We start from the raw sequence: 16,947 nt of genomic DNA on the forward strand, positions 1-16,947 counted from the left end.
CTTCATTGTCTTGGCACTTAACGAGGAGACAGGAGATGGCACCAAAAATAGTATGCACTTGATAAGAATATTTACCTGTGTGTGTTATAGCTGTTAAGATGGATTAAGAGCATTAGACATTGATGGGACACAAGAAAGGAAGAGATCAGTCTGTTTATTCCACTTTCAAATATATATGTACTTAATTTGAAGTGCAGCTCTTGACATAGTTCTTACATTATTTATTATTATTAGATACTAGTGCCTTCTCAGCATATTTATTTTGTTAAATTACATGTCTGAAATTAAATACAGTCTCTTGTCAGCTTTAATGTTCTTCAGCCTATTCTTATAATTATTATTGATAAGAGAGAGGTGACTTTCAAGTTAACAACATGTGGATTGGTAAGGCAGCCATTATTATGTTACTGGAGTGCTTTTTGGAAGGCTTAGCTCAAGGACAAGTTGTATTTTCTCTGGAGCGTGGGATGCCAAATCCCCAGCCTGCAGACTGCTGCTGAAGGTGGTGTTTGTGGCAGTAGTGTTCTTGTCTAGAACCTGAAAAACCACCCCAAAACTGTACACTTGTGGACGTTTGAAATCAGTAAGCATGGCGGTTTTTGGGGGTGCACAGGGGAGTGCCTCCCGTGTTTATTTTTGAGTCTCCAGAGGGTTTCTGCTCCTTTCGTTTCTGTTCTTCTCTCCTGCTCTCTGATGCTCTTCTCCTCATTCTCAGGTAGTAGATCCGGTTGTCTTCTGGGTAGGTGACTTTGCAGAGGGGGATTTTGTAGATAGCTGGGTTGTCTGAATTTATCAGCAAAAAGAGAAGTGCAGAGAAACAAAAAGGCCAGGTGCAGAGTGGCAGCCCAAGCTGGAATGGAAAGGACAGACAGACAGGTGCTTTTTGGTACCTCTTTTCGCATGTTCCTTTTGCTTACTTCTGACTGTTGCTAAATTCTTGCATTTGAGAAGCTGGGAGAGCCTGTGCTTTCCCTGATGACAGTGTGACATAGGACATGTCTTCCTGAATCCCCCCATAGAGGATACTCCATTTGGATCCATACGAGGATGCCCAGATGCAGGTGCTACATGTGAGCTAGGTTCTTGCTGGTCACTGGAGGTCTGGGAAGCTCCTCTGCTACCAAATGTCAATTCAGTGGCTCACACAGAAGCATCTGTTTTATCTGAAATCTATGTGGCTATGTAAGGCAGCTCACACTGGAGACCCCAGTCCTTTCGGGCATGCAGCTCTTGGCCAGAATGGCACTTGGCACCAATGTTGAAGCAACTGAAACAGGCTCCAGAGCTCTGCTGACTGTAATGAAAGCCAATACACCCAGCTCACACATAAACATTTAAATTCTACAATAAATAAGCTGAATCCTACCCTCGCTGTCCTCTAAAATGCCATGTAATGACAATACTATTCACACATATTCATTGTCCTCAATTCCCATGTGTTACTGGCATTGCATCCAACCCTCGGTCCTGTTCTGTGACCCCACCTCTTGACCTGGCTTGGGGTCTGCCAAAACCAAGATCACAAGGAGAAGAAAGTAAATGTTCTTTTTTTCTGATGTATCCCAAAAGCAGGTGTGCTTAACAAAACAGCCCATCTGCAGGGACCTACGTGGTGCTGAGTGGATGCCAGATGAATACATTTAATGCATGAAGCTGCTCGTTCTAGATCTATTTTCTTTTAAGTTACTAAATCAGCTTTATTAAAATATGTTTTTGCTTTAATCTCTCAGATCTCAAAGAAGAAATAAAGCTTGACATTTCTGGCATCACCTCTTTCTTGATCTGCCCAGATATGATGATTTTGTATTTAAGAGAACTGTCTTCCCCTCATTTTAGTTCTCATATCCAGAACAAACTTAAATACTATATATGGTTAGGGTGCGAGAAAGACCTTGGCAGAAGCAAGTAAAAATTCAGATCGTTGGGAATTGTTCAAAAATATATTCTGCAATTAAGTATTGCATCTCAAACCATACACTGTTGTTGGAATTCACATGTACATACACAGTCCTGCTGTGGATAACGTGCTCCAAAGGTCTTTGAAATTTTATTATAATCTATAGAGTCCGCAAGTGTACAACTCAACTGACACAGAATTTGTACAAGACCTGCCCCTGGTTGCAGTGTTCTCTCTTCAGTGCTGTCAAAGCTGACATGGATAATTTTGGGGCATTTCCTTATATTAGAACAAATCAAAACACAGTTAAAACAAACAAACAAACACACAAATCCTGCAAAACCCCCCAAACTTACCACAGCTAGGGCATTAGAAAGAGCTGCTCCGGAGTAGGCACAAAATAATGCTGAGAAAAGAAGACCAAAGACAGTTCAAGGTGAGGAATGTCTTGCTCATCTCTCCAAAGAAATTATCAGAAATAGTAATATTGTCCAAATGCACTGTGAATTATCCTCCCAGCTACCTGATGTGAGGATTAGTGTTAGAATTCAACAATTAGTTTTTATGCCCAATTCTGAATCCGGCCTTGTGGACTACATTTGGCCCTATCTGCTCTGTAGAGATGGTTGATGAATGAAGAGTGTGGTTTTCTCAAGAGTAGGTGGTGGTGGTATTTATCAGTTGGCACAACTTCACCTGTGTGCAGTAGGGCATTGCAGAAACTCTCTACCAGTGTCTGCACTGTGGCTTCAAACCATGAGCAGTTAGCAGTGGGCCTCCTGGCCCCAGGATGGGGCAAAGAGGTGGCAAAGCAGGAGGTAAGGCACCCAAGGACAAAGTCAAGGAAGGGAAAGCTACTGTACCATCCAGAAACTGCTCAGGACGGAAAACTACTGAAATGCAAATGGTTGGAGGCCGGGTGGGTCTTCCTATGAATTTTATATATGTTACATGGTTCCTAAACTCTCTCCATAGAATCTAGTTTTGCCTGCTGTTGGAGATGGGGTCTTTGGGGAGATGGATTTTAAACAGAACTTGTGCAACAGCTCTCTTATGACATGCTTCCTCTAATGATACATCTAGTTATGAAAAGGCTGCTTCTATGAATCTGTTGAGTTGCTAATCTGTTAACCTGCTCAGGGCATAGCTTGTGCTCCTTTCACAAACAGTACTTTCACCCTTTGTAGATGTTTTTATGTTACCAGGTCCTAAAGGCCTCTCTCTCTGCACTTGCACCTTGTACAACCAAACTCAACTCTGATGCCATCCCAGAAATAGTTCTTTCATAGTACCTAGTTTTGCAGCAGAGAAATAGTTGACCCTAAACATTTACTACTCATAGATTGCTGGCTGCATAAACTCTTGTCTTCCCTTTATATAAAAGATACGTACCACAGGCAAGTGACAATAAATGAGTCTGCCAGGTCAGGGCATAGAACATGCCCCCGATTGCAATGCACGCGAGTGCGCAGTTGTAATTGTGTAAACCAAGGTAGATGCTGTCAAATGGTGATGCGATGCTCAGTGCTGCAAGACAAAAGGCAAGGCTGTGAGGTCAGGTATGAGAAGAATCTGCAGGAGGACCCATCACTTGCTGGGAATCTGTTGTCTCTTCCCTATGACATCTAGACAAAATTAGCCATGCTCACACTTGCATGACATGCTCATGCAGAAAAAAGATGAAATCAAAAGATGCTCATTACTTTGGAGCTCTGATAATGTTCCTAGGGTTGGTATTTTGCCCAGTCTCAAAGGTTTCTTTCAAAGCTTTCTGTGTATGCACTGAGTGTGTTGTAGTTAGTCCCCCAGATGACCAGACAGAGGATCTAGCCAAAGTGTAGGAGGACCTTCTCACCTGGATGTCCTTCTTGCAGGAAGCTGTGCTCATATGTACTATTTAAACCTCATACATATCTTGATCTTGAATATCAGAGGCACAGCTGAGTGTCTTTTGTTGGAGTAAGCAGAGTTTTCCATCTCTTCCTAGTGACTTTTGCTAGGTGTGGTCTAGTTACTAGAAATGGTCACTTCATCAGTGCTGTGGAAATTCTCCACTGGGGTAGGAGCTGAAGGTCTGCTCTAAATCTGACCTCACAGGTACTTCTGCAGGATTTCTCATAGGCTTCAAGAGTACCAGTAAAAAGGAGAGTACAATATGTAGTGCATAGGCCACCTTCATGTCACTATTAAGATTAATACATTTTCTGGTATAATGTCCTCATTTATCTTCTGTTTCATTGCCATGCTTATCCCCAGACACTTTTCCCTGACCTTTTTCTTCTAGATTAAATGTCAGAACTGTACAAAACTTGCCAAATGCTCTTAACCATACTAGCTGTGGATAGTTTTGTTTAAAAACACAAATATAAGGCAGCTCATATCTTGTACAAAGTGTTTCAGAGCACAGAGAACTTATGGTTGGATGACTGGCTTTTCCAAGGTTGTTATCTCAGACTACACTTGCTCCAGCATATTTTTTTTATCACAATTGGTCACATAAGTTGCATTAAACTCATCTAACTTCAAGGGTCAGATTCATCTCTGTTAGGATTGTTTCTCTGGTTAGTGGAGAGACAGGACATTTTGAGTGGCATTCATTTAGCTATTTTTAAAAATATGCAGCAGGCTAGAATGAATTGCATGCTAGAAAAGTCTGTTTCTTTTCACTGACTGATCACCTCTGAGGCAGACATCTGCTTATAGTGGTAAATTCAAACACTTGTGGTGGCAAGAGATCAGTTCTGAAACTATTTCTTTAGGTTTCTTTACCATCATCTCCATGGGATTCATTGCATCCAATGGCAGGAGGGTTAAGCAAGGTGGAACAAACCACCTGCCCGAGTTACAAATCTAATAAATTCAAAGCTTAAAGAAAATGTGCTTCTGTTCTTGCCTTCACCATGTTGTGTGACCTTTAGTAAGACCTTTCAAATTTAGAGAAAATTTCAAAAATTAGAGTGTTGTCCCAAGTACATCCAAGCCCATGCAACTGTAAAGTCTGGACAGAGGCATATAATGACTTGGGTCAAGATACCTTAGTTACAAAAATTACTGTTTTTTTTTGTCAAACATGAGAAAAATTTCTTACCTGCAAACATCCCCACTGTTGATCCAATTGCAGCATGTAAACAAATAAGTGGGGAGGAGATAAGTAAAGCAACAAGGATGATGCCTCCAGTCCAGGGGTTTTCACAACCATACACTTGACCAACACCAACTGGGATGGACTGCAAGAGCTGCAGTATCCAGTAGAAAAGGTCATGTTATTGTATCTCTGTACTCAGAAGGACATAGCAGTTATTTTGTCCAAGCTATTGGTTGAAAAGGAAAGGAAGGAACTTTGGCTCTGAGTTGGACTGCTGGGTAAATGTAGGCACTCATGCCCTTCAAACCAGAATTAGTTAATTGTTTGGTTTGAACTTGATAAGTCCAAGGTGGACTTTTATTTCTTTTGGGATGGTAATATGGTGGATGGGGGGTGGTGGAGGGTTTGCAGTTTTTTCATAGCTTTAATGAAAGAGAAAAACTATATCCATCCTAGGCAGTGATACTATGGTAGGGCTGGCTGATCTGAGTTTATTATGTATTAAGTATATCAATTACTCTTATGCTGCTTTGGGAAGGTGACCCTCCAGTGCTGGAGCTGAACTGAGGGCACTCGGTATAAATGAATTTCTGTCCCTTTAGGATAATGATGTTTCTTCTGTCTTTTCATATTGTCACTGTTTTGCTGATGTCCTTTTAACCACATCTGGACAGCAGGAATTCATTTCCAGATATGCTTCTGTATTGACAGCCCTCGAGACTTGTTTTGGGGCAGTCCAACTTTAGGTGGAGTGAGAGGTTCAGCATCTCTGTTCCCTCTGGCTTGATCAGCCTTTCTGCTGGACCAGCCAGAATTGTCCCTGGGGATTTTATGCCACTGAACTGAGCCATGTATTTCTGTGAGTTGCTACTGGCTGTACATTCCATATAGCCATTCCGACCCATGTGAAATTGTTATCCTGAGCTGAATGCCTTCACGCTCACTTCTTTAAGGAAATATCATAAACTTGGAGTGAAGCTTACCAGTGGCACATTGATTGCAGACCAGGTGATATTGGGTACTGATGCTACAGGCTTGATGAGGGTTGTAGGGAAGAAGGAGTTGTAGGGTCCTGTGGCTGCCAAGTACAAAGTCAGAGCAATATTGAAGGGCAGAGTGAAAACAGGAAGGTCCCATTTACTGAAGATGGTTCCCAAAGCACTGGACAGGATTGGACTGAGAAGAGAAGGAGAAGAGAAACAAATGTAAGTTCTTTGTAACAGTGATAGTGGTGAAACAGTCTACTGCTTTGGTCATAAGTTCTGTAAATGGAAGACGATGCCATTCCTTTTATAAGTATCAGGTAGTGAATAGCTTAATATATTAGTCTGCATGAGACAGATGGTTACAGAATGTTGTTCATCTTTTTTTGAGACAGTTACCCCATCCATTCATGGAAGGTATAAACTCCACACCCTTTTCCCAAGACAGTTGGCTAGTGTGCAAGTTCTCTCCTAGTTACCCTGAGCTCAGGGAGTCAATAAGAGAAGCATCCAGTACAGCATTTAGGCATGAATGGAGAAAGGTGATCTGGCTTCTTATTCTGTACAAAGTCTAACAAGAAACAGAATTTTGGGAATGCCACAGGAAGAACTCTGGAGAACTCTAGATGGTGTAAAAAACTCTTGTCTTGATGAATTAAAGGGTGTTGGAAATTATGTAATTTGCTTTTGGTGTGTTAAATAGTTGGAAGGATACCAGAAGATGGTTCTAGAAGAGAAATAAAGCAGAAGAGGTTATCAAAGAGGATGAAAATTCTTCCATTAAGAAAGATAAAATTTTTACTATTTTAAACACTATTGTGGGGGAACAAGGAGTCCTTAGGACATATGGAGCCTGACAGAGTGTAAGATGAAGTGACCACTGTAACAGAGCTGCGAAAGGTGTTGTGCCAGGGATGACCCAGACCTTGACTGATGTTCCTGCTTATGTTAGTGAGACTGATATTACTGTGTGCTGCCCAGGTACCACCCAAAATCATAGGGCATTTTCTGAAAAATGAACTTAGTTCTTAAGAAACATGATTGAATATATTTATCACATAAAGTATTTGGGGTCACCCTCAAAATATTTAGAGATCAAACACTAAAAAACATGAAAACCTTGAGATACCATGACTTTTCTGAAAGTTCTTGGCTGTAGAACCCGGGATATAAACTTTACCACATCTGTTTTCCTCAGGACATTTCCAGACTGCCTAATTTCCTATTGAAGTGGATGTCCTGCATGAAGGACTTTGTGGGAGCATATTGGCAAGATAACATCTGTTTTCTATGAGATCCAGAAAGCTTGTGAAAGAAAGTAAATGGTCAGGGCCTGTCCTTGGTGGAAATGGCCTGTGTTCTGCTGCTTCCAGCTAAGCTTTTCTGGTATAAGTGAGCAGAATAGCTCTTATGGTCAACCTCCAAGTAGCAGCGGACATCGCACAGTTCACAAAAATTAAATTTTAAGACTTGAATTTTTTCAAGTAGCTGCATTTGAGTCCTGGAAGGTCATTAATCTGGTTTTAATAAAAAAAAAAAAAAAAAAAAACAACAAACCCACCCAAACTATTTGGCATTTCATGAGCAACATCTTGTGTCCTGTTGTGTAGATATTATCAGTGGAAAAAATGCTTTGTTCTCCCTGTATAATCTCAGATGAAGCCCATTCTTTTATGACAAATTTAGTTCCCAGAGCAGTTGACAGATTTCCTTGCTTGTAGCTGTAGAAAAAAAAAATCAGCACTTCAGTGAAAACGGTGTCCTAATTTCTGTGCTGAAATACAAAGCTTCTGCCAGTTATACATCTTGTCAAAAAGAGAAAGAAACAATTAAAGAAATACTGACTTCTAAAGCTGAAATTCAAAGTATCAGTTGAAAAGATCACTGAGATGTCTAATTCTAAAATCTTTCATCTCTACGCTCAAGTCTTGTGAACTAAAAGAATGAAGAAAGGTTTGAACAAAAGGCCTTAAGGAATTCTGGCAGAGAAGACAAAATAAACATTCTTGCAACATGTCCTGGGCTTTGAGAGGTTATTACAAAATGACCTTTGCTGAGAGTGACTAAAGAAATAAAATATGAAAAAACCTGATCTTAAAAGCAGTGAAATACAAAAATGACTTGCATCTTATCGCTAACAGTGATTAAAATGTGCCTCTTGAATTAATTTTGGTTAAGGCTGTTATATAGATTCTGCAGTGCTGTTAGGGTTCATACTTAGAAATGACAAATTTAACCCTGAAAGGACATTGTCTGACATTTGGAGTTACTTGGAGGAATTAATTTTGCTCATGACTGTTTGCATATCTGAGAGGGGGAATACTGAATTCAGCCTGAGGGAGGGCACTGGGTTGGTTCAGCGCCTGAATGAGGACGAACTGTTGTGGTGTTGGGCATGATGACATCCACCCTGAAAGTGTCCTGCTGATGAGGGCCAACTGCAGAGCATTGAAGTGGGGCTGCTTTGTCTGTGCACTAGAATCAGCACTGCTGGTGCTCTCACCCTCCTGCCAACGTGCCTCACAAGCTCTGTGCACCAATGAATGCCCATTTCCAGTGCCACCCTGGCTGGAGCTGCTGGTGTAGGGGACTGGGCAGAGGAGAATTCCAATGTGTTTAAGCTGTATACAGCAGGATTCATCATTCTCTGAGAACTGTCCCTAGGAGGACAAGTGGCACTTACCAGGCCATTGATATAACTGCCACAGGAGGAAGAAGCCACCAGTAGTAATCCCCTTTGTCAGAGAAGACGGCCATGAGCAGTCCCACCAAAATCCCGTTATAGCCGTGCAGGCCAGCTGCAATGGCTGATCTGTGACGGAAAGAAATTATTTGCAAGGTAGCAAGCTACGCTGAAGGTGGCCTGTCATGGGGACTCACCGAAATGCAATTTAAAAGTGTCCTGCTCCTGGTGAAGGGAGGGTAGGGGAAGGATGAAAAAGTGTGAAGTTGCTGCCATATTGCATTGCACCGGTGTGTGGAAGGGGGGAGAGTTTAGCGACTGTTGAATGATGATGACCTAGGGGGATCCTTGTGACCCAAAGGACCTGCATGGTTGTGACAACAGTTATCAGAGAGAGATAAATGTCTGCTCTCAGACAGACAGCCAACTAAGGGGACAGACCAGCTCTTCCCGGACCACAGCTCTGTCCTCACCTAACTGCTTCCAAACCATCCAAAAGGAAAGCTGGTGTGCTGTCTCTGACATACTCATATGTGGGGCTATGACTCATCAGTGGATTCCTGATACCATAATGTTCAAATTTATTAAGTGCCAGGACACGAGGTACCACCTACCTGTCCTGACTGAGGGCCAGCGCAGTCAATGTCGAGACGGTCATTCCAGTACAACCTGTGAGCATCCACCAAGGGCTCTGGACAAAAAGCCCCACCAAAATGATCAGCCCGCTGAGAGGGTTGTTGACAAACATCACCTGAGAAGTCCCTCGCAAGATCCAGTCCACCAGCTGAACCATCAGGTGCTTATCTGGAGGAGATCAAATGAAAACGCTGGCGATAAGGCATCATTTCAATGAAGCACGCTCATCTCTGCAAGTTGCTTCCTGGCCACAGAGCAGAGGCGATGTATCAACAGGACTGTAAAATCAGTCCCTGATGTATTGCTGTCTGAGCGTATTTTGCATCTGGCACTTGAAAAGCTAATAGGGATGGACTGGGCACTGCTATAAAGTTCATGGAGGGATTAATAAAAAAGTGGTTTATTTATGATGATCAAAGAACAGTCTTTCTTGCATGGTAGATTGCTTAAGATTCTGCTATAAATTTAATGAGGAGATAGTCTCCTTGTGGTGTATAATTCAGATGAGGAGAGTGACTTAGGCAAAGGCTGAAACTAGTTTGTATGTGGGTAGAGAAATACGAAAAGGAAACACTTTTGCTGTTTTAGGGACTCAGAACATGGAGGCACACTGTATATAGGAGATGGGATCAAACTGTCAAAGGTGTCTAAAAAAGTACTCGGGGAACCGAAAAACCTAAATTAAAAGAATAGTTGTTATAGCTCGGACTGTACCCAGGGGAAAGATGCATTTCCAAAGGATAAAGAGCCTTTTCTCTTCAGAGAAGAATATTGAACCTGGACAGAGGAAATGGGCACCAAACTTGAGTCCTTTAGATGAGTGCTGTGGGATGTGTGTGGGCTGAGGGAAACTTGTCTGAAGGCATGTATGTACGGTGATCCTAGTGATCTCCATGGGCAGAGGAAGGTCTTGTAACATTGCAGTAACATTTTCCTACTGGGTCTTCTACAGCAAATTGACTTAAGGTTTTTTTCTGCCATGTGTCTGGGAAAGGTGTAACCATTTCTGTATTGCTCTACGTTATTACACATAACACAAGGAGGATAAATGAGAAAGAGGGGCTTCTGGCAAGTACAATATGCTCATACAGTATGTATATGTAGCTTTCATCATCTTAAATATTTTAAATGATTTTAATTAATTTAGATTGTTAATTACACACAGCTAGACTACTTTTACTTTTTGAATCTGGGCAATGACTTCTTCCTAAAAACTACCCTCTCCCCCACTCCTCCCTGTGTGGTATTTACAGCCAAGGCTAAAGTTTTGTTTTCTGATGAGAGTAGCTTTGATAGAGGATCTCTGAAGGGCCACATACCACTCTGCATCTCTTCAGTATCCCTGGGAGAGCCCTCCCAAGAGGCTGGAGTGCAAGTGGAGGGGTGGTTTCACAAACATCCCTCAGGCTGTTCATTGCTGGGGAGCCAGGCAGTTACAACCACAGAGGAATGAGTTCCACAGAGAAAAATAATTAGGCTTTTCTGGAATAATTATTACCAATATTCGGTGTTGAGCTATGAAATATGTCATCAATGCTTTTGGTTTTAGACACAGGCGTTAACTGTAAGTATTCAAATGTAGCCAGTAGGCAGTGGCCAAACCTTCTTGGGTCATTGAATAAGAAAGGGTGTCTACCAAGCATGGACCACTAAAGAGAAAGCAGGAGAAGATGATCCCCTGAGGCTGGTGATCACACTGCTAGCCTGCTGACCTCCCTGCCTCGAGACATCTCAGCCCACTTCTTTCACCAACGATAGACACTGCACAGCCTGGCTGTACACGGCTGTCTCTTACTTCTCTTCCATTACTGGAGCTGTACTGTTAACAAACCTGGCCTTGACAGGGGACCCACAGTCTTACATAGCCTCTCAAAGCCCCAAATCCCTAATAATTCTGGGTAATGTGGACCATCTGCTCATGCATTGTTCCTGTCTGGATAGTAAACCTTTGAGATCAGTACTTGGTTTGTATTTTATAGCAACATAACAGCCACAGTGCTTACTGCTCCCCCAAGGCTGGTAATACAAGAGCTTTTGCCCACACAATCAGGAGTCAAGTCCCCTTTGTCAGCCCACACGCAGACAAGGAGATGGTTGCTGATCCAAAGTACTTACAAACAAGACTAAATCCCCAGCCCTGATGTGTGATTCTGGGAACTGCTATAAAGAACGTGATGCTAATGACACATAACTGATTAAGTGTAAAAGACATCTTTCGCCTGCGCTGAATTATGTGTGCAGTCATGGTAATGGCAAGAGGATGCAGTGAGATTCCCTTCCTGAGAATGAAAATATTTGGGTTAAAAGGCCAGAAGTTTGCAGTGAGCTTGGACCATGCTGCCTCTGTTCTGCCTCAGGGGCTGAAATGGACTCTCATCTTGTGCTCCAGCTCTGAAAGTATTGTCAGCAATATAGATGTTCTCAGCTTGCTCTTCCTAGCCAGAGAGCCCCAAACATGTTCCTCTGCTTACTTCTCATCCACTCGCCATATTCTTTCATTTCTCCTGTGAGATACCCGAAAACTTGCTGGATCCGATTTCCGCCTCTCCCCAGCAGGTCCTGGGCTCTTGGCTTCTGGTCCACATACAGCTGGCTCTCACCAGGACGTTCAGCCACAACGATCTCTCCAAGATCCATCTCTTTTGGGTGGTGAGAAGAGGTAACTGTAAATCATAAAGCCCATGTGTTAAAAAACCTTTTGCGATGTGCCTTGGCAACTTTCTGCTGTACTTCAGAGCACCGTGGTGATATCCTTTTTCAAAGATGGGGTGTTTCGTGGAAAAGGGGCCTGTCTGAACCACTGCTGAGAGTGGTGTGTGCTGCTGCCCAGGGCAGTGATGTCTCCTTTTGGAGATGAGGACCAGGCAATGACCCACTGCTGTCATGGAGCTGTGACACATAGCTGCAGGGGGAAAGAGGGATGTGACATAGGTGCCCTGCAGCATCCCACCCTCACTCCAGCTCCCTATGCAGCATGTGCCAAGCTACTGGTTGGACAGGGGACATAACATTTGCCAAGTAACCGGGAGGTATCTGCATGCTGACCAGTGCTGCTTGGCTAAGTATAGTTGCTGTTCCAGCTACTGGAGAGGGAGCCTGCTGATGTTTGGCTAGCAGCGAGCTGGAGGGAAGAAATGCAAATTGCCAGTAGCATAGCAGACAGAAGGAGACAAGAAAATACTAGGGGAGAGGGTGAAGACTGTATCCCTTTAGATGTTTTGAGCTAGTGCTTTCATATGTCACAGAAAATCTATGGCCTTTCCATGGTCCTCATTCCTCATCTGCCTTTGATAGACCTTCAAGAGCGAACTGGGGTAGCATCAAAATATTGAACAGAAATCAGCATCCACGTGTGGCTTTAGACAGAGATAAGCACCTTGGCTCAGGGCTGTGTCCTCTTTAGTTAGCAGGTGAATATCCAGCTGGAGTGTGTGTTTATTATCCTCCCAATTACAACTGCAGGGCTCTGTTCGTTAAGAAGTCTGTCAGGATATAAACCCTTAAGACAAAACACACTGCACCGCACCCAAGTGAGCTACACTGCAGGTTACATCTGCAAAAATGCCACCCCGCTTTCTGAAGGAGTCTGACATCAGCTGGTCCGTGGTTTTGCTCTAATAATGATTTTGGAGAAGGGGGGGTTGCCCAAAGGCGGACTGTGTTGTGAAGTGCTTGCCCCGTGTTTCGCGGAATATGGGCACCACCTCCTGGTAGGAAACTGGTTTTTGGTAGCTGAAATTGTCAGGGTTAAAGCCTGCAGCAGCAGCAGCAGCAGCAGGAGGACGGGCTGGGAGGGGGGATACCTGTCTGGGGGGAAGGCTGTTTTTCAGAGGAACACTGACAGGCGGTAAAAATAGCTGTGGCTTTGAATGCCCTAGTGAGAAGGTCCTGGAGCATCAAAAGATATTTTCCCTTCACCCCTGGCAGCACAATGCGCAGTGCAGCCCTGCAAATGCGTTCTGCAGCACCTGTGTCTAGTGCGCTGGCTCTCTCTGCCGGCAGCTCGTCCCCACCGCAGCAAGAGTCTTTGCGATGACCTTCACGCACCAGCACCAGCCTGGGGCTGGATGTACTGGCAAGAGATATTGTTAACTGTAACTGTAAGAATTAAAGCTGAGCATCACTCGGTTTGCTTGATCCTGAGGAGAAGGAAGATTATAGAAGGTATTGGGTGGTCTAAAGCAACAAATGTGGTTGTGCAAGGAGTAGACACCCCTGAAATCTTGCTCCTGAGTGTCTCATGGAGTCGTGAGCAAGGAGGTTCCCAGGTTCTGCCCAGCTGCACTTACTGCAGGAACAAGCAAGGAGCAAAAGAAGAGGGAAGGGGTGGATTTATTGTTCCTTTTCATTTTTTTGATATCTGTAATCTGATTCCAGCCAGAAGCTGAGTTCAATCCCTGGTTTTAGTTTAAGGCAGCCTTGGTGACTCTCATTTTTGGCCAGTTATTTCTGGCTAGTCAGGAGGACACTGGTGTAGGGAACACTGAGCAGGAGTCCTCTTTCTCCTCCTACATGTTCTCTAGGCTGAGGAAATTTGCCGTGGTCAGCTATTGGTAATTTTCATACCTCTGAAGTAGGAAAAGCTCAGATCCTACTGGAAAACCAGGTATTTGTGCCTGGATACATCCAATAAACACTAGACTGTGTAAGATGTGTTGTTTCCCTGGGCTTCCTGATAGTCAGTGTAGCTCCAGGCACCTTCAGATGGAAGTCAACCCATCTCAGCTCAGAACTGCCCCCTGAAAGTTCCTGTTCTTCCCAATGACAGCTCAACATGGGTGCTCCAAACACCCAGTATTTTTTGGGAGGGACACAGAGTCTGAGGTCAACAGCACAAACAGAGAGAAGACCAGAGAAATGCCAGGCTAGCACCTGGCTGTCATTGAGGTTGCTTTCCCTCCAGAGCTTAATAGTCACATTTAGCAAGTGTGGCTGGTATCAGAGAGAGCTATTCAATGTTACCTGTTTTGTTTGTTTGATTATCCTCCTTCAAGACTTCTTGAAAGAATTTCAAGAGTTGAGGTGGGCTAAGACAGCTGCAGTGGCTCCACATAAAGGAGACTGGACCATATTCTTAGGATCTTGAAGTCATGAGGACTCATCAGTAAGGAAAGGTTAGTGGCCTCTTTGCTGTGAAAGGTATCCATCACCAGCGATGGAGTACAGCTGTTACCAGCAGAGAGAATAAATACTGAGTGGTTGTGCCTATGTCATCATAGCATCTGAAAAGCTCACAGTCATTTTAAACCTCACCAGGAAAAATTACTGCTGGTTTTACAAAGCAGAAACATCACTGCAGATCTTCTAAAGCCCATATTTATAAGACTTCACTGCTCAATTCTCTCTGAAATTGAGATATGGGATCTGTGTATTTTTAAAATTCTTGTCCTTGCTCACATAATTTAACTGTTAGAGGTTAAGTGTAAAGCAGTTGTGTTAGAGCCGTTTGCAGTCAATACAGAGGCTAGTATCTCCAGAGAGTCATTCATGTCCTTTTTCTTATATACCATTCTGAGATGTAAAAAAAAGGGTGTCTGTCTCTCTCCACTGGCTGTAGAGGGAGCCTGGTAACTGAGCTTTTGGAGGGCTATTTTCAGGCAAGACAAATTCCAGCCTAAGAGATTTTTGCCAAGGTCAACCTTGAAGTTTATGGAAGTGGGATCTGGAGTCCCAGGCTAGTGCTTTAAATCACTGAGCCATCTGTAACAGGCCTGTAAACTGAATCAAGAAGGGCATCAAACCTCTGGGGCTAAGAAAAAAATTACAGTCTCTTCTTATAATTTCTGTTTGCTGCCTCCCTACAGATTGCAATGGAACTAAATCTCTCCTTTAAGGGATCATACTCACTCACTTCAGATGGGAAGGAAACCTGGGACATGACTGGAGGAGATGGCAGAAGAATTACCAAATTTTGGGCGAAAGGAGTAGTGCAAAAAAGAGATATGGGGATACTGAAATCCCCTACAGTGCCACAGTGGTGAATTGTGGGGCTTTACAGCAGAGCAGCCCGAGGGGCTGCAACATCTAGAGAAGATGCTGGAGGGCTCTGATGGGCACAGTGATCCCTGCAGGAGCATCACCCTGATAAAACACAATTTCTTTGCAGTGAGCACCCGTCAGTCGATAGGCTTGTGCTCAGTGATGCAGCCTTCATGAATAATAGAGAAATCATTTGAACAATTAGATAATTAGGGCTAATGAGAGCCTGAATCACTTATGGCATACCTACGGCTGTTGGGGAATTCATTGAGAAAAGAGCTTTTTTGTCATCAAACACTGATTCATCAGTGTGGTAATGAGCTGTCCTGCTTCTGATATGGTGGTTAGGGCTAATCTCTAGACCTACCTTTTTATTTCACTGTGCCTGCTTGTTCCCAGGCAGACTGCTGTTGTAGGACACTTTTGAGGTGCAAGATGCTGGTAGCACAGAGCCTTGTATTTTTAAGCCTCCCAGAGGAAGCACTGGATTTCTCTTTGGCTTGTGCTGCTAGAGAAATTGTTTGCAGTGTAGCACCCTCACACAGCCTGCAGTGACCCGGTGGCATCATGAAAAAGAAAAAGAACACAAGCAGGCTGTGAACAGTGGGTTGGTGCATGACCAAGGTGATGGGTGATGTGTAACACTTGGGCCAGCTTTTCTGCAGGGCTGCTGTTTGTGTCGGGAGCTTAACCTTGCGCTAAGACACCTGAAGCCAAGCCTGGGCAATTGCTCTTTCCTCCTCTGTGCTGAAAACATAGAGGTGATCAGAAAAGTGTTGACTTCAAGGGACGTGGCCTCACAAGGGCCTTGAAAAGAAACAGTTTGTAAAAGCTCATTGCTCTCATGAGAAACCATAAAGAAATAGAAAAGAAATAGTGTACAGCTAGAGGGCAAAAGTTTGTAATGGTGACAAAATGCTTGGCTGAGTCATAATGACTTTACCAAGCAAAGTTCTACAAAGGATCAACCAGTGACATTGAAAACAAATGAACAAAGCAGGGCATTTCAGAACAGTCACTGAGGTTGAATGCAAGACAATTGCAGAGACTAGGTATGAAACACTTAGCCACAGAACTTTCAAGTAAAAAAAAAAAAAAATCTACCCAAAAGGAAAAAAATGCTCAAGTATACTTGTTTCCTATCACAGGCATTAAATGAAGCAATGTTCCAGTGCAGCTCTGTCATTTCTGCACAAGCACAACTACCACACAATAGTTAGTAATCAGGATAGTTTAACTTATGGGACTAAATATGACTCTTATATCCTTATTTAGATACTTGGCCTTTACGATGTGGTCTTGGAGTCTTTCTGTGTCTTCTTTTCCCAGTCTGTGTAGTACGTAATGCAATACTTTGCTTTGCTCCAAGGTGATACTTTACTGCTTCTTCTTTTCGCTCTGTTGCAGCAGTATCTCCCAATCTGCCAAATGGAGGAACATAGTTTATTTAATGGATTATCCTAGTGCCTTGCATAAAAGTGCTGATACCGTTTGTATATGGAATGTACGTATATACACAGATGTGTATGTAACTGTGGAGAAGGAGGGTTTGACATCCTTTACGGTTTGTCTCCTGAATGATGTTTGCAGACAGGGATTCCTCCTTACTCCCTGTAGCCATTTAAAGGCTTATAGTTTTGGCACTCTTTATGATCAACATAGACTGATCGGTATCGCCTCTGGG

General features: G+C 43.3%; 1 protein-coding gene across 1 annotated transcript; it reads right to left on the reverse strand.

Moving 5' to 3' along the window:
• Positions 1 to 572: 572 nt before the first annotated feature.
• On the reverse strand, positions 573 to 11,921 carry LOC104362027 (urea transporter 2). Its single transcript, XM_033011214.2, has 8 exons — positions 11,756 to 11,921; positions 9,263 to 9,452; positions 8,649 to 8,777; positions 5,966 to 6,158; positions 4,986 to 5,133; positions 3,290 to 3,424; positions 2,254 to 2,303; positions 573 to 850 (listed from the first exon to the last, which is right to left on the reverse strand). Exons 1-8 carry the CDS (start codon positions 11,919 to 11,921, stop codon positions 581 to 583), a joined length of 1,281 nt encoding a protein of 426 aa, XP_032867105.1. The 3' UTR covers positions 573 to 580.
• Positions 11,922 to 16,947: the final 5,026 nt, after the last annotated feature.

This window comes from Tyto alba, unplaced genomic scaffold (genome assembly GCF_018691265.1).
Source record: "Tyto alba isolate M040663 unplaced genomic scaffold, T.alba_DEE_v4.0 Super-Scaffold_42, whole genome shotgun sequence".
Taxonomy (NCBI): domain Eukaryota; kingdom Metazoa; phylum Chordata; class Aves; order Strigiformes; family Tytonidae; genus Tyto; species Tyto alba.